Consider the following 18,395-nt stretch of genomic DNA (forward strand, 5'->3'; position numbering starts at 1 on the left):
GCAACCGGCCGGCCTCTGTCCCTGCACAGGAGCTACTGGGCTTTTCTCCCCCTCCATTCACCTGTCTTACCTGTTGTCCTCTGGTATTCTGAGACTTATCCCCTGTGGCTGATTTTGCTCCTGGATTTAGTTTCCTCTTTTATCTGCTTTGAGTATTCCCAGTTTTCCTAACTGAGAAGTTTCCAATCAAATAGGGAACAGCAAAAACAAGGACGTGAAAACTCCTAAAAAAGAGCTGACATCACGCACTCCATGGGACAGGGTCACTTTATTATTCCCTAGATGTATGTGATTATTTCCTTCCCGTGTGTATGCTTTTATATCTGCTCCTTTTTCATCTTGCATTCCTATTTGTCAAGAGCTCTTTTCTAAATTTTCTAGTAAAATAAAAACTTTTATCATTAAGTGTCTTTGCCTTTATTTTGATTTTATCGTATCCCACCTCCTGGAACATCTAATCTCACTTAAACATCCCTTGGAAGACGGGCAATGATAGCAGAGCAAGGCAAGGACCATGAGAATAGCTTCCTTGCCCCCACTGTCCATGCATTCCAGGTACCAACAGCAACGGGACACTTAAAAGAATGATTTATCTACATTTTGAATTCTATTTTGAAATGACAGTTTCAGTTATAGAGAAACAAGTCTCCCTAATTCATAAAAAATCCTGTTTTATTCACAAAGAAACAATTCAAACAAATTTTCAGAAATATACCTGCTACCAAAATATGGACGGCTACATTTGCTTCAGGTTGCCATCTAATGGGGCCATTTACTCTTTGCGTCAAGGGCAGAGTTCTGCCCCTACTGTGCAGGCCCTTTCATTTTTTCCCCCTCTAAACTCAGCCAGCAGTGCACATTTAGACTTTTGGTATTATTAGTTTAGCTTTCTATCTCCCTAAATACAAAAAGTAATGCCATCAGGTTGTGCTAAGTGGGTCGGCATTGATGGACATGGGATTTATCTTCATTCTCTTCTGTCTATATTAATTTAACCTCAATTGGGGTGTTGTTGAAGCTCAAGATTTCTTTTGGCTTCATTTCAAATATTTTTTTTCCTTTTTTTAAAGGGGGGAGGGGCAGAGGGAGAGGGAGAGAATCTCAAGCAGACTCCATGCTGAACCTGGAGCCTGATATGGGGCTTGATCTCATGACCCTGAGATCATGACCTGAGTCATGTTGACTGAGTCAAAAGTCAGATGTTTAACTCACTGAGCCACCCAGGTGCCCCTCGGATCTTACTTAATAACTTAAACTGTGAAGTATGTTTCTAAATTTTATTTCCATTTTTTTTCAGACTCATGAGCTTAGAGGGGCTCTGAGTGGTCATCGAATGTGTGTCCTTTTGCCAGACTGTGGTAGTCTATTTTTGATACGAAAACAGTTTTATGAGCAAGATCTGTTTCCTTTACACCTAGAGGAAACCAGAGTTCAGTTAATCCCCCATAACCATCATTCACTTGGAGGGTACAAATTGAAATACAAATGACATTTTATGATTCAGGTCATGAGGCGTACTTAGAAGGATTTAAATATTTCAGAAAAGTCGGCTTTCTGTTGACAAATGTTCTCTGAGAAATCCCTAGATATAAAGACAGGTCTAAAGTGCTGAAGCCAGTTCAAAGATGGAGTAGATCCTGCCTTAGAGTGTCTTTGGGTGGGGTGGGTTGTGTATAAAGAATTATAATCCAAGGCCAAGTGTGATGCTTGCTGCAGGTGTTTCCATCAGAGGTGGAGAGAGAGTTCTTGAAAACATCCAGAGTGGCTTCACAGCACTGAAATCTCATGGCTTTCTTGTTCCCTGTGGACTCTTCCGTTTATGTTCTCTCTGACACTTTTGGTCTATTTTGGACCAGAGCCAGAGAGTGGCAGAGGTTATTGTCACTGCAATATGAAGGTCATCAATTGTTGTCCTTGCATTAACTTTCCTCATCTTTTGCCACAAGGCACACGTTTCTCAGATGGACTAAGTACTGAAAACAAAAAGATGGATCACAATTTAAGGAAAATATTTCTGTAGTTCAATTGAGCTCAGCAAATATTTTCATTTTTCAATCTGATATTTTTCTCACTTTGTTTTCAAATCCTTATAGGCCCTGCCTATAAATTTCCCAATTAGTCAGATAACCTAAATGAAGACCCATATTTTGCAATTAGATTACAGAGAGAAACATTCAAGGACTGAGGTGAGACGCAGGATGTGTGCATGCAGAGTGCCCTTCCCGTGCTTTTCAGCCCGTCACCAAGCCCCCATACGTGGATCCTGTCTGATTTCCTTGTGAATTTTGTGATAGCTTCATGTAGTGGGAATTAGTGTAGACCATGCTCAGGTGGAAGAAGAGAGAGCTGAGTGTGTCAAGGAAAACCAGGGACCACACTGTGTACATGTGCCACGTGTGGATACAACAGCAGCACCTCTTTCTTTCTTTTTTTCTTTCTTCCTTCCTTCCTTCCTTCCTTCCTTCCTTCCTTCCTTCCTTCTTTCTTTCTTTCTTTCTTTCTTTCTTTCTTTCTTTCTTTCTTTCTTTCTTTCTTTCTTTCTTTCTTTCTTTCTTTCTTTCTTTTTCTTTCTTTCTTTCTTTCTTTCTTCTTTCTTTCTTTCTTTCTTTCTTTCTTTCTTTCTTTCTTTCTTTCTTTCTTTCTTCTTTCTTTCTTTCTTTCTTCCTTCCTTCCTTCCTTCCTTCCTTCCTTCCTTCCTTCCTTCTTTCTTTCTTTCATTCTTTTTCTTTCTTTCTTTCTTTTGATTTTATTTATTTATTTATTTTTTTTGAGAGAGGGCACAAGCAGGAAGGAGGGGCAGAGGGAGAAGCAGACTCCCCACTGAGCAGGAAGCCCAATGAGGGACTCGATCCCAGGACCCTGGGATCATGACTTGAGCCAAAGGCAGACACTTAACCAACTGAACCACTCAGGTGCCCATGCACGTTTCTTTCATTGAAGCATCAGGGATGACGTGTCACACAGATTCACCTAAGCCACAGCATCTCTTTAAGCTTGTGGCTCAGGATCCCCACAAATACATGTATTGTTGGTACTCATCAGGCATGCCCCAAAGAGTGTATTGGTTTGCCAGGGCTGCCATACTGAAGTACCGAAGACCGGGTGGCTTAACCGACAGGAATTTATTTTCTCACGATTCTGGAGGCTGGAAGTCCAAGATTAAGCCCAAGCTCCTTGGCTCAAAGTCCAAGATGAAAGTGGCAGCAGGTTCAGTTTGCAGCCTTTTTCTTTGGCTTGAAGATGCCTGCCTTCTTGCTCTGTCTTCACGTGGTCTTCCTTCTGTGCATATCTGTGTCCTAATTTTTCTTCTTATAAGAATACCAGTCATATTTGTTTAGGACCCAACTTGAGGACCTTTAACTTAATTGCCTATTTAAAGAGCCTATCTCCAAACATAGTCCATTCTGAGTTACTGGGAGTTAGGACTTCAACATATGGATTTTGGAGAGATGCAGTTCAGCCCCTAGCAAAAGAGTAACAAAACATAAAAAGTCTTATGCTTTGTCTTTCATTTATGTAGTTTAGCTAGTGACCTATGTTTAATATAATATGGCCTTTTTGCTCTTTTTTTTTTGTCAGTAGTCATTACAGATATACACTTACTTTCTTTTCTATATCAAATTGTCACCTAACAAAGAAATTGTGTCTCAGTGTCCCTCATAGGACCCAGCACAATGTTTGGCAACTAAACGTTCAGTAACTCACTGGTTCACCCTACTGCCTGGGTCCTTCTTTCACCAACTGATGTCAGTACTGAGTAACAACAACTCAGCCCATTCCGACAGCCCCCTTATTCTACCTGTACCACCTGAAAACTAGCTCACGGTCCTTGTGAGCAGGATGGAGAAAGCGGGGGCCTAAGACATGTTACATCTTCAGTGCTAGGAGGGCCATGTGTCCCAGAATTCTGCCGATCCACCTTGCTTTGTGGGAAAACTGCCTCAAGGAGTCCTCATGAGGAAAAGCTAGGTAAGATAGATGGATAGGACTCTTCCTGCTGAGAATAGCTATGTGATAGGAGGTGGCTCTCTCTCTCTCTCTCTTTTAAAGATTTTATTTATTTATTTATTTGAGAGAGAGAGACAGAGCACAAGTGGGGGGCAGAGCAGAGGGAGAGGGAGAAGCAGACTCCCCTCTGAGCAGGGAGCACAATACAGGGCTCGATCCCAGGACTCCAGGATCATGACCTGAGCCGAAGCAGATGCTTAACCAACTAAGCCACCCAGGCGCCCCTAGGAGGTGGTTCTAAAGGTGGAGGCTGGCAGGAGAAGTGTGAGTCAGAAAACGGAGCCCATCCGAGAGGCCGAGAATAACTAAGAGGTGCTGAGTAGCCAGAGGGCACTAGAGGCTTAGGACTCTTGGATATGGAAAATGAAACAGAAACAGAGATGGGTATGTGTCAACTTAGAATTTGCAGAAGCTCATCTCAGACCCCCCCCCCCCTTCAAACCTTGTCTTCTGAATTTCAAAGAGGAAGGAAGACTATCTTTTCAGGGGCTCCCTTTGGGGATTTTACTTGAATGGCTACTCAATTCATATTTCCTTTGGTGATTTCATTGCATTTGGTCACTTCGACCTATGTAAGCATCTGTGTTTGTCAGGCTCTGCTTAGAGTGACAAGGAAAGACCCCATATAGACTTGTGGTGTTGGAGCAAGAATGTCCTTCTTCTGGAGACAGATCACAGGGGCTTGGCTTCTCTCAGTCCCAGCTTCACCACCAGACCCAGCTGGGAGACCCCCTGTCTCCTTTCTCTCTCAGCTCACTGCTAAACCAACCATGATGGATCAAGAATCTGGAAGCTACACAGAAAAGAGAGGGAGCACTATGGGAAATTAACAGAAGGGGTGTTCGGGAACACATTTTATTGTGTGTGTGGTGTGGACTCCTTCAGACAATGTTGAGGGAGTGGTATGAAAGTTGCCCAGTTTGATTATTTTGAATCTAATGCTCATCTTCTGACACCACAACTGAAAGCCTATTTTGCAGTTTGTAGTGGTTGACAGACAGACTTCCGTGGCCCCTACCAGGGCTCCAGCAGAACTTCTGGGAGAGTTGAATTGGAGGGTATGGATACTTAGTGAGGTGACGGCTGAATGGAAAGCACTCATGGACTATAGAGCTAATGGCCAAAGAGATGTGAGAGACTCAGGGCTTCCATTTCCGTCGCCTTTTGGAGTAATTCTCAGCAATGAGGCCATGACAATCAGGATCAACATGCAGTAGAAAAAGACCCTAGGAGTAGACAATAAGTGACCATCATACACGATAAGCCTCAAAAGTGACCATGATGCGATCAGATGACTATGCAGCGTCTGTATGAATATTCATGCACTCAGACTTCTGTTGCTAAGACTCTGTCAAGGGAGAGATTTGGGAAGAGTTTAGTTTATGACATTCATCTGCTAAGAGAGAGGATGTGCCCCTGAGTTCTTTGCTTCTTGATAGACCCACAGTGGATTAACCATTTACTAATCCATCTATATCGATCGCAAACAATTTATCTGGCTTTTGGTTCATCGCTGTCTTCATGTACTGTCTGCCTCATCTGTTGAGATTGAAATGTGCTGTTCCCGAGGGATAGGTAGTTTAGAGACGGGCAAGAAAAAAAGAAATGGGTCTTTGAGGTTGATTTAGTATAATTTATTAAGAAAATAGTTGCTTTGCATTTACAGAGATGGCAATGCAGTGGTAAAAACAAGACAAAAATAAACACAAAGTTAAAGGCATTTCAAGAAGGTGAAATATTAGCTATCTTGATTCATTTTTGTCAAGGGCAAGATATGAACGGTAATTGACAGAGGAGACTGCCTATTTATTACTTTGGTTGGTGTTTATTAAATGCAGACGGGATGACAGAAACCACAGAAATGTGGGATTCCTATGGGTTGGTGACAAGGCTCAGGTCATGCTTGTGACTTAAAAGTCAAAGGAGCCGACAGAAAGGGAGGCGGAGATCTTACCTACAGCATGGTTACCTGCAGCACCTGCCCAGAGGCCGGCCGGCCGCCTAGCAGCAACACTGCTTCTTGCAACAGCTCTTCTGCTGGCAACAGCACTTCTGCTGGCAACAGCCCTTCCCACCGCCGCAGCCACACGAGCCGCAGCCACACGAGCCGCAGCCACACGAGCCACAGGAGCGACAGGAGCGGCGGCAGCAGCAGACCACGGGGGTACTGCAGCAGCCCCCACAGCAGCCGCAGCAGCAGGGGCAGCAGGCCGAGCAACAGCCCACCCGGTAGCACCTGCAGGTGGTGCAGCCGCCGCCGCAGCCGCCGCCGCAACCGCCGCCGCAGCCGCCGCCGCAGCCGCCGCCGCAGCCGCCGCCGCAACCACCACAACCACCACAACCACCACAACCGCCACAGCCACAGCAGCCCATGGTGTCAGGAGAGAGGACTCAGGAGGGAGTAGCGAGGAGGGAGACTCGGGAGGCGAGGGAGGTCTGGTGCCACCTTCTGCTGGGGGAGCCCCTTATGTACCAACCCTGTGAGTAAGGACAGTGAGACACATGACCACTTCCTTGTTGCTCTTGGCTCTATTTACAGGGAAGAATCACATCATCTCTTATTTGCTTCCCTTTTAAATATCTTTGTCATCATCACATGTTTAGTTTATCGTTTGAATAAAACCTGTATTCCAGTTTAACTTTGAAAAAGACTGAAAGGTCTAGGGAATCATTCTGGGAACCAGGGGCATGGTGAGGCTATGAACAGGAATGGGCAGAATCTCCATTGCCCACGATGCCTGTGTCCGTGGGGCTTGCAGACCACAGCCTGGGCCAGGTGATCGGTGAGCTCTCAGGGGGCCGGCACAGACCCTGACCTCAAAGAGCTTGCGATAGGAAGTACACCTGGAGCTGGGGATGTGAAAGGCCAGATGCCATCACTGCATTTGTTGACCAGTGGAAACTTCTGGAGCTGGAAACTTTTACTCCCTGCCTCTACATGTGAAGCATACCATTTTTCTTTCTCACACCCAGGTTCTAATGACTATTGTAAAACAGAAATAAATCCTCTTGAGAGTCTTCATTTTAATGATGCAATCCTTGGTATATTTTGCTTTGGATGAGGAATTAATTTTTGTCTTTGAGTAGATAATATCAGTTGACATCTGAGAGAAACACCCCTTTGCTAAGTAGTCTGACCGAGGCGATTTTGAAAGCAGGGTGGGAACCTTGAGGGGTGCAGGTGCACGGGCCAGAGATGCAAGGAGGGGCCTGATGCGGGGAGAAAAAGAGTGTAAAATGTGGTGAAGTGTGCAGCTGTAGTCCGGGTGGGATTTGAGGGCTAGTGACCAACAAGGAGGCTATAAAAACATAAGACAAGAAAAACAAGAGCGCAAGTGAGTTCTTTATCACGTGTGCTGTTGGAGGAGGCCTCTGGTCTGTCAGGGAGTTCTGAGGACCTTCGTGGAGATGGTTGGTGGCCAACAGATTCCCCAAACTACAATTTGTAACTGGCTGGCTGCCCGGAGCCTATTTTCCCAATCTGGTGAGATTGTTCTTCAGGAGTCTGAGTGAGAGGAAATGCTATAAGGTCCCCAGAGGCATGTTGGCATTGTTATTCACGATCCCAAAGTATTTTTGTGGTATGTGGACCAAAGCGTGGATTTCAACTACCTGGGGGTGCTTGAGCTGGGATGGGGAGTGCAGCGGGACAAGAGATAGGAGAATAGGTTTGAGAGCTTTTAAGGAGGCACAAATGCAGAATTCAGGGGAAGACCAATTATGGAGCTAAGAGAAACAAGGAATTCAAAGCTGACTTTTTAATGGCTCGGCAGCTGGATGGAGAAGGTGCTGTGGAGGAATGTAGCTTTTTGTGGTGGGGTTGCTGATGGGGCTGGGGAGATTATGCCTTGAGCCTGGGGCCTGGGACATGGCAGGTGCCTCGGGACAGCCGTGGGAATAAGATGGAGCACGCTTTGGCTGTCTGTGCATTTGGAGTGTGGAGGAGATTCTCAACTGGAGGGAGGAATCCGGGAAATGCATATGGGTCGAGGAAGAAAAGAGGGTCATTTAGTTTAAAAACAGTCCACATCTCTGCGGAAATACAGCTGTGAACATGTAACCTCAGAAGAACTAAAATGGCCCATTTAACGAGGTGTAAGGTACATGACAGCAATAGATGTGAAAAAAAAAATTGGAAAGAAATGGCTTGTTCCATTTGGTTACTCATGTTGACTCTGCCTCTCAGAAGTTTCTGTTAGAGCAGGGTCGTTTCAGCTGAATGTATGCAGAGAAAACCACTGAGGAGAGGCGGAGAAGGAGCGGGCAGCAGTCAAGTGCTTTCTTAGCTCTAAATCTCAGAGGTTCTTCTGTGTTTCTGTGGAAATGAAGACCCCCTGCAAAATGTTGGCATCTCCTAGTCTGCCTCTAAGATGACTTTAAGAAGAGCTAAAATTAGCGAATGTACTGGGTCAAATATCATCTATAAGAATGTAAACAGGGAAGAGCCCCGGATGAGCTTCTTGTGGAAACTGCATTGGCAGCAATGAGGAAGTGCTGGGGTCATGTGTCCTGGGTCACTCACTCCATCACCGTCCTCCTCAAGATGGTACATAAGGGGCTCCCCCCGCAGACGGCGGCACCAGACCTCCCTCGCCTCCCGAGTCTCCCTCCTCGCTACTCCCTCCTGAGTCCTCTCTCCTGACACCATGGGCTGCTGTGGCTGTGGCGGTTGTGGCGGTTGCGGCGGCGGCTGCTGTGGCTGCGGTGGCGGCTGCGGCGGCGGCTGCGGCGGCGGCTGCGGTGGCGGCGGCGGCGGCTGCAGCACTTGCAGGTGCTACCGGGTCAACTGCTGTCCCTGCTGCACCGGCTGCTGTGGGTGCTGCTGCACTGTCCCCATGGTCTGCTGCTGCCGCCGCTCCTGTGGCTCGTGTGGCTCGTGTGGCTGCGGCGGTGGGAAGGGCTGTTGCCAGCAGAAGTGCTGTTGCCAGCAGAAGAGCTGTTGCAAGAAGCAATGTTGCTGCTAGGCGGCCGGGGTGCAGGAGCTGCCCGGGCTCGTTCAGTTGGTAAGACTTCCTGCCTCCCATTGCTCTTCCCCCACCGGATGGTCCTGAGAATACCCTTTTCCTGTCTTTCTTTGGTGCCTTAAGTCCTTCCATCAGAAGAGTCCCCGAACTCAGAGAAGTCATCGAATGGAAAAAATATGTATGCAGCCCAGCACCAGAGTAACTGTGCAAATTACTAATGAAATCATGATTCCGAATACCTGGTTTGATGGAAATATCAACTGCCTTTCGGTTCTGTCTTTTCTCACTTTTTCTTGTCATCATGCATAGTTTTTTCCCCCCTTTTTCCTTCCTAGTCATTACGTAATACTGTCTAAATTTCCTAATAAAATAAAAACTAAAAGTCCATAAAAAGTGTTCTTTTTGTCTTTGTTGTGTATGAGCGCATGGAATCCTCGTTTGTTCTGAAACTTGAGAGCGAATTTACCTTTTGCACGTTTTTAAAACCCTTGCAGCAGTAGCAGGTTCAAAGCCCCGGCCAGGTCTCTGGGGACCCCCCCCCTTCCTTCAGTGAAACTTCACTCTCCTGCCAGCCTCCTCCTTCTCTTACAGACCAGTGCGCCGACTCCCCGGGAGACACAGTCCCCTTGTATTGATATAATGACATGGCCCTTCAGCGGCTGCTCCTAAAGCCCCACAAGGGTATTCCCATCAGAACCCAAATACAGATTTTAATGGTGGGCCTGAGACCATTTGGGCTTCCCCTGGGGTCTCTTTTGCAGACATATTCAATCTTTTCCTTCTCTTCTTTCTGTTTGTTTTTTTTTTTGTTTTTTTTTTTTTTTTGGTGTATGCAGTTTTCTTCTTTCTATTGTTTCAATATGCCGCAACATTCAATAACAGACCTTTGAAACCGGCTGCCATAAATTCTGCCAGTGCCTCTGTCTTCTCAACCACCTTCAGCAAAAGTGATCCATGAAAGGAAGCCCTGGGGAAAGGGGGTTTTCAATGCTTCTTCGAGGGAGGAAGTCTTTTCTTCCACTGCTTCAATTTTATCCACAAGATGATAACCTCTTTTCTTTTTCCTTCCTTTCTCCTTCCTTTCTTTCCTCTACTCTCCCCTCCTTGTCCTTTCTTTTCCTTTTTTCTTTTTCTAATTATTTTCTACAGCTTTTTCCAACTGTTGAGATTCCGCTGTTTTATTAGCTGTAGAGACCGTAGGCCGAGGAGATTTTGGATGGCAATGGTTCAGTATTTTCACACATTGATGCATTTGTCCAAAAAGGGGGCAGCTCTGGTGGGTACCATGTTCAAATAAAATAAATTAAATTGGGCGCCTGGGTGGCTCAGTTGGTTAAGCGACTGCCTTCAGCTCAGGTCATGATCCTGGAGTCCCGGGATCGAGTCCCGCATCGGGCTCCCTGCTCAGTGGGGAGTCTGCTTCTCCCTCTGACCCTCCCCCCTCTCATGTGCTCTCTCTCTCTCTCTTTCAAATAAATAAATAAATAAATCTTTAAAAAAAAAGAAAAAATAAATTAACTACATCGCTGGGCTCAAAACCAAGATCCAGCGATGTAGTTAATTTATTTTTTTAAAGATTTATTTATTTATTTGAAAGAAAAAACAACCAAGATCCATATCTCTGTGGACCAAACACAGAACAGAAATGCTGAATGCAAGAGTGCAGCCATGACCTTGCTGGGATCTGGGGCTGGAAGTGGGCTATAGGCACGTGGAGGGTGGGAATATGATCGTAGAGATCAGATAGTCCACATGGAGAGGGGATGACATAGCCAGGCTTACTTGAGATTTGGTGTCAGGGTGGCGCCCCTTCTGTCTTGAAAAAATGCTATGACTCTCTGCTGCCTGGGGCTCTGGCCTATAAACTGGTATCCACCAGAGACATATGGACATAGTCCCAAGATCACAAATTGACTTAAATCCTCTATAGGCTTGAGAATAATCTACAACATCCCATTACGCTATGGGATGAGACTTGGATGTGGGGTAGGAGAAAATACCTGCAAAACTTCGAGACAGGTAAAAGCCAAGGTGAGGACTGAGGTAGGAAGACAGAGTGAGAGAAATGAAAGTGAAAACAAAACACCTCTCGGTTAAAGCAAGTTGTCAAAATTTCAAAAACTCTTTGTAGTAGGAAGGCTCTGACATGGCTCCCAATGATCCCTGCCTCCTGGTGTTCACACCCTTGTGAAATCACCTTCTCTTGAGTATGCGCTAGTTCTAGTGACTAACGAAGAGAAATACCACAAAAGTGACAGGTTGCCACATTCTTGATTAGGTTCCAAAAATCTGTGACTTCCTTCTTTGAGCCAGTTCTTGATTTCTTGGCTTGTACACTTTGATGAAGCAAGCTGACACGTTAGGAGAGGCCCAAGTTGACATGTTAGGAGAGGCCCACATGGCCAGGAACCTCAGTTCGACAGTCTCCAGTCAGCAGCTAGCAAGGATTTGAAGTCTTCTGCTCAGTGGCCATGAAGAACTGAATCCTGCCAACAATTACATGAACTTGGAAATGCATCACGCTCCAGTCAATGCCCTGCCTCCTTGAGATGACCACAGTCCAGTCAACATTTTGACCACCTATGGAAGACCCTGAAGTAGAGGGATCAGCTAAGGTGTGCCCGGATTTCTGACTCAGAAACTGTGAGATAATAAATGTGTGGTATTTTAAGCCACAAGTGTTGGGGTAATTTGTTACACAATGCTAAATAACTAACACACATTTGAAAACATCTAATGTTAAGAAAGGGCAACAAAATAAACTTGGAACATGAATTCATTTCAGATGAAATTGACTTTATAGAGCTAACAGTGTCCTTTAAATAATATTTTTTGGATCTTTAAAACAGTAAATAAGAGAATGACTTCCATTAAAAAAAAGAAGAGGATTTATAGTGAAAATATAGGTCAAAACAAAATAAGTTAATATCAAAATCCTGGGGAAAAAATATGTGAGTTGAAATAAAAACTCAAGCAACAAAATAAGACATCACTGAAGAGAGAATTTGTGAATTGCAAGATGGATATCAGGTGTTTACTTAGAACACAACAGAGAGAAACGGAGTCCCAGAATAGAAACTGAAGTAGTCTGTCTTGACATGATATCTAATCTGGGAAAAAGGTTTTGAAGACTTTCCCAAAAGGGCTGCCTCCTATGCCCAAGGATTTCTTTCTACTACTGTCAAATTGATCCACCTTGGACTTAAATTCCGGATACCCTTGGATGGATTAAATTTCAGGCAATTTTCACTATACTAAAAACACCAGACTCCAAATTATCATGAAGCAATGGTAGCATTTTCCATTCTAACTGTTACTGAATACTGAGTTGCTTAAAATTAAGCTCACACAGATCAAGTAAGAATTCAATAAACGGTTCATCTATTTCTTTTCTATGGATACCAACTAGCCAACACCACAAGTCTCTGTGAGTTAGACTATTCTGACCACTGCTTTGACTCCATTGTCCATTATGGTAACCATACCCATTTTGTCTTTAGCAACTAAGTGCCTCCATGTGGCCCCTGCCACCCTAGGAGCCCATGATCTCCATTGTATTTAAGTATTCCAGTTCATTGGTAACAGTTCCCACTTAAATTTCCGACCTATAGAGCAAACCAACCACAGAGTTCTTCTAGTATGCTGAGCTGCTCTCACAAATGTATTCTCACAGTTATGGTAAAAGGTGTGTCTTCTGGATCCTCCCAAGCTGGGTGAACAAATCCACATGACAAATCCACTCTAACATCATAATTTCCCTAAGTTTTTGAGTATCTTCCTCTAGAACATACCAAGGCAGTTCTGGCATTTCAATTTAATTGAGTGTAGACTTCATGTTTCAGTTAACCAACCAAACTGGCAGCCCATATCACCGAATTCTGCTTGATCCAACTTTATGTTCCTTCTACCATGATCCCACATCCCATACATATTATCTAGATTTCTGTCTATAAAAACTGGGAGAATCATGTAGCTCTTTTGGAGTGTAATGCCTCTCCACACATTTTGTACTTTCCTTTTTGGGGCCTGCTGAAACTTGAGTCTAGTTATGGGTTTAGAAGCAAAGGGGGTGGTGGGTGTGGGCCTGAGGAGACTCAGCAATGTCTTGGTACTGCGGCCGATGCCATTGCAGGACTTCTTCGTTAGGCAGGGATGGAAGGGCAGCTTCTAATGGCAAAGACTTGGCAGATCTCGGGCTTAGATATCCCCAGCTTTATTGAGATCTGACCATGTGTCTCCATTCCAGTTTTCAGGATTCCACACATTCCCAGTGAATCAGAAGACACCCTGCAAGGTTAGGAATTCAGTTTGCATTGTAAAACAGCCAATCGCAGAATGAGACTCGGGTTTGGCTATCAGAAATCTCAGCTCTGTAGCTGCAGGAGACAAGGTTTATTTCAGGGAAGATATTAGAGCTTTCAGGTCATTAACTCAGCCCTCGGACCTGGGAATTTGAAGCCCTACGCTCATCCTTTTTTCTCCCTTATTTTCTCCAGCGCTGGCAGGAGCAACCATCCAATTCCATTGTTCTCTTTAGTTTAACTAAAATAGTCTAAATTGACAAATAGACAGCAATCCAGAATCTCACCTTCTGTAGGTATTTGTACTGTGCTGAATGTTGTCCCCCGTCCCCACATTTATGTTCATCTGGAACCTATAAATGTGACTTTATTAGGGTCGACCCTAAATCCAATATGACTGGCCTCCTTATACTAAGAGGAGACTTTGGACATAGAGACAAAGACACATAGGGAGAACATCATGTGATAACAGAGGAACAGATTGGAGTGATGTGTCTACAAGCCATGCGATGTTAAGAATTTCCAGCAACTCCTCAAAGCTAGGAAGAGGCAAGGAAGGATCCTTCCCTAGACCAAGTTTTCAGAGAGCAAGTATGGCCCTATCAACACCTTGATTTGAGACTTCTAGCCTCCAGAATTGTGAGGAAAAAGTTTCTGTTGTTTAAAGTGACTCAATTTGTGGTCATTTGTTATAAGAACGTTAGGAAACTAATATAGTATTTGATTAGGAGTGTCCGATGGTGACACTTGTGTGTCTAAAACCACATCATGCCACGACTACTAGTGTCTTCTTTATGACTAGAAACAGATTCATAGTGGCTTTAAATATAACTAGCTCAGGTAACCAGTTCCAGAAAACCCAGAAACTATTCAGAAAAGTTGTTCTTATAAATCTGTCCTCTACAACTACTCCTGGTACCAAAATCTATATCAATCAGAATTCAGCCTGAGAAACAGATCCAGTGGAGATATAGATTTAAAAAAAAATATTTCAAGGAGTTGGCTTACTTGATTGTGGGGGCTGGGGAGGCCAAGTCCAAAATTCATGGGGCCTGCCATCAGGATGGGTAAGCTAGAATTCTCAGGCATGTCCTCAGATGGAACTTCTCCTTCCTCTGGGAAGGCTCAGTTCGGCTCTTAAGGCCTTTTGACTGATTGAATTGGGCCCATCCAGATTATCTACGGTAATCTCCCTAAGTAAAAGTCGACTGGTTGTGAACTTTGATCACATCTGCAAAATACATCATAGAAACACCTCGATTAGTACTTGTTTAAATAAATAAGGAACTTGGCCTAGTCAAGTTGACACATAAGACTGACTGTCACAAATTGCAACAAACTTATCCATTCATTTGAAAAGAATTGAAATCATTACAATATTCAGTATTTTCATGTAGGGTCATGGTAAAGTTTAATAGAAAATTTTTTCTTAATTTTTTGGCCTCATTTTATAGGAATTAAATGATTTCCCCCCTTCTAACTTTTTTGTTAGTATACGGTATGAGCATAATAATAATGGTTATCACACGTTGATCATTTACTATGCATCAGGCCTGCACTAGAAACTTCTTTATCTACTGCTCAAACCAAATCACACGTTTATGAGGTTGGGCACAGAAAGCCAGTATATATCATTCACTCTGTATATTTCATGTTTCTGTTCCTGGCTGGTCCCATTTGTCTGATTTCCATGTTCTTTTGGGGTGGACTTGAAAATATTAAAACAGTATTTAGGGTCCCAGTTGCTCACCGAGGCCATAAAGATAGCTGGTTTCAACTTAGTCGACTTCAGTTTTTGGTTGTACCCAGTTCACCAGCCCATAGCAGAGGTTTTGATGTGGTGTTGATGAGGTTGATGATAATCTTGTCTTTTATGGTATCTCAATCTAGGACAAAAATTTAAAATGCCATGTAGTGTAGCACTATACATTTTCAGAGTCGTCTGTCCTTTGAGTCCATGGTAGGAGAGACCAGGCTAAAACTGTGTTACTGAGTTCATATCGGACATTGAATTCTCCGGTTCGCTTGGATTCTGACCAGTAGTAGACCTACATTTTTCCTTTCCGCATTTGGCTGAATAGATTATGTAAATGCTTCTCATTAGGAAAATTCCAGCAATAACAGAAAAATAACTCCCATAAATTAAAAACTGAAAAAGAGAAAGAAAATTAATGCATGACATTAAAATGGGTGTTCAACACTGAAGTTATAGAGTGATGTTTTACTATCAGCTGGGAGATCTTAAACAGGTCACGGATTCTCTCTGCCTCAATTTCCTCAATTGTAAAATTAGAATAACAATATTTACACATTTGTTGTGAGGATTAAATGAGATATTACATATAAGATATATAGAACAGTACCTACATAGTAGAATTCAATCAATGTTAACTGTTGTTCTGAAACTCTCCAACTATATAGAGTATATATAGTTTTCCTTCTTGCTTTCCTTCTTTTTTTTCATATTCACCTTTAGTATATGAAATTGGAAGTTTATTTTTTCATAGAATATAACATGCTTGAGAGTATTTCTATCCAAAAAAAAAAAAAATCAAAAGAAAGAAGACAGTGTTTCCTTCCAAAATATTGAAATGATATTAATAGATGTATAGAAGTTTAGAACTTGTATATATTCCTAATGAATAATTGAACATTTAATCATTTTTAATAATTCTCCTTAGATATACAGATGAAGAGGTTTTAATTATGTTTTATTTTTTAAAAAATTGAACTTATTAACTTTTAAAATTTTTGTTTGCCTGGTATGAATTTTCCCTCCCTGCTCCAAACCTCAGATGTCTTTATAATTTTAAATATGTCTTCTGTAAATAGACTATATTTGTAACCCTTTAAGAATCTAACCTGAAAATATTCTTTTTATTTTTTTTCTGGGTTGTTTAGTTTTGAATTGCTTGATTTTTATTTTTGGAAAATTATAAACATTCACAAAAGTGGACAAGACAGTATCCAAATGCCCCTGAATCCGTGACCTGGTTTTATCAATCACCAGCTCATAGCCAGTCTTATTTCCACAATGTCCCAACAACTTCCCCTTTCCCTTTGCAGATTAATTTGAATCCGGTATCATATAATGTAATAAATATTTCAGCTTGTATCTTTAAAAAGAGGGACACACAAAAGTAACCATGAATCATTTATACATCTAAAAAATTAGCAATTGTTTAATATCATCTAGTCAGTATTCAAGTCTCCTTACTTGTCTCATAATATTTTTAGTTTCTGGGAATGAATCAGGATTCAAATAAGATCCACACATTGTGACTGATTGCTGAATTTCTTGACACAATGGATCTTTTTTAAAAATTTTATTTGTTGAAAAACTATAATTTCCCAGATGTTGGTGTTTTTTGGTGATAATCCTGGATGTCATGTAATGAATTCTTCTGCTTCCCCTATTTCCTGTAAATTGGCAGTCCAACCTATGAGCTAATTTGTTATTTTAGTGACAACTAACATATTTGTGTTTTTTGCCACCATATTTTTCCGATTTTTCATGCTCCTTAAATTTCTCCTCCTTTCTTGAGCTCTTTCATGTGATTCTTTTTCCATATACTGTTTTATTCTTCTCTTCTGTATTATGCAATAAAAATTGCATAATCTACTTCTAATTTTTTTCATGGTTACACTTGAGATATTGACTCTTAAATAAACAAAGCAGTGGTGCATAAAGGTAATGGTGGTCGCAGTTGTCTGCCTTGGGTGCGGGCAGTAAGTGGGGAGAACTCTCTGTAGAGAATTTTAAAACTATAATAAAACTGATTAAAAGTCTGTTGCATCTCATTATCGTCATGCTGCAGCAATTTAAACAATGCTGGTGATGAAATCCGCCTCCCCACCAGATGGACTGCCATCCTGCTCCCTGCTTAGTGCGTTGCCCTAGCAGTGTCTAATCAATAATTCCTGCCCTCCTCCAGAACAGCACAAAAATCCTTAGTTTTGAATATCTTCTACTGATAGATACTATTGTTGTCCAGTATTTCAGGCATCCTTTTAAAAACCCCTCAAGATATAAAATATAAGTATTACTCTTTTTTATTTTTTAAAGATATTTATTTATTTATTTATTTATTTTACAGAGGGTGGGGAGGGGCAGAGGGAAAGGGAGAGAGCATGAGTCTTAAGCAGACTTCCCGCTGAGTGTGGAGCCCGACAGGGGGCTCCATCCCAGGACCCTGAGATCATGACTTGAGCTTAAATCAAGAGTTGGATGCTCAACTGACTGATCCACCTGATGTCCCTAAGTATTACTCTTTAAATGATTAGTGTTTGTTTAGGTTTACTCACATGTTTAGTTCTTTTTTTCAACATTCCTTCTTCTGGGAATACCTTCCTTTTGGGATAATTTTCCTTCTTCCTCAAGTGCATCCTTTAGAAATTGCTTTTGTAAAGGTTTGTTTGTGATAACACACTCATTCTATTTCCATTTGTCTGAAAATGTCCTTTTTTACTCTCATTTTTATTTTATTTTATTTTTAAAGATTTTATTTATTTATTTGACATAGCGAGAGAGCGCACAAGCAGGAAGAGCAGCAGAGGGTGAAGCAGGTTCCCTGCCGAGCAAGGAGCCCGATGCGGGACTCGATCCCAGGACTCTGGGATCATGACCTGAGCTGAAGGAAGGCAGACGCTTAACCGACTGAGCCACCCAGGCATCCCATTTACTCTCATTTTTAAAACATAGTTTCTCTTTGTCTGTAATTCTAGGCTGGCTATTATTCTCTGCAACACTTGAAGCCATTGTTTTGCTGGCTTCTACTCTGAGCTACTGACATGTCCCTTGTCAATGATCTGTAGCTGATGTTCTGTTTCTCTAATTTTAAGATTTCTTTTTCTTTGGTTTTCTGCATTTAACCACAGTGTGTTTAGATATGAATTTCTTTTTACTTACTTTTTTTGAGATTTTTGGAGCTTCTTTCTTAATTTTGAGAATACATGCTCTTGATTACCTCTGGAAAATTCTCAGTGAATATTTCTTTATTGGCCTCTCTTTACGACCTTTATTATCTCCTCAAGGAACTCCAACTAGATATTTGTTAAACTTTCTCACTTTCATCTCCACATCTGTTAATTTTTCCACTTCTCTCTCTTTCTGTGCTGCATT

General features: G+C 42.4%; 1 protein-coding gene across 3 annotated transcripts in view; it reads right to left on the reverse strand.

Moving 5' to 3' along the window:
• Positions 1-14,676: 14,676 nt before the first annotated feature.
• Positions 14,677-18,395, reverse strand: part of LOC113920022 (thiamine transporter 2-like) — a 42,644-nt gene continuing 38,925 nt past the window's right edge. For all 3 annotated transcript variants that reach the window (XM_027590132.2, XM_027590135.2, XM_027590134.2), the window contains one exon: positions 14,677-15,422. In XM_027590132.2, the coding sequence (XP_027445933.2) occupies positions 15,249-15,422 (174 nt within the window). In that variant the 3' untranslated portion in view covers positions 14,677-15,248. The remainder of the gene's footprint in view (positions 15,423-18,395) is intronic.

The sequence above is a fragment of the Zalophus californianus genome, chromosome 3 (genome assembly GCF_009762305.2).
Source record: "Zalophus californianus isolate mZalCal1 chromosome 3, mZalCal1.pri.v2, whole genome shotgun sequence".
Lineage (NCBI taxonomy): Eukaryota > Metazoa > Chordata > Mammalia > Carnivora > Otariidae > Zalophus > Zalophus californianus.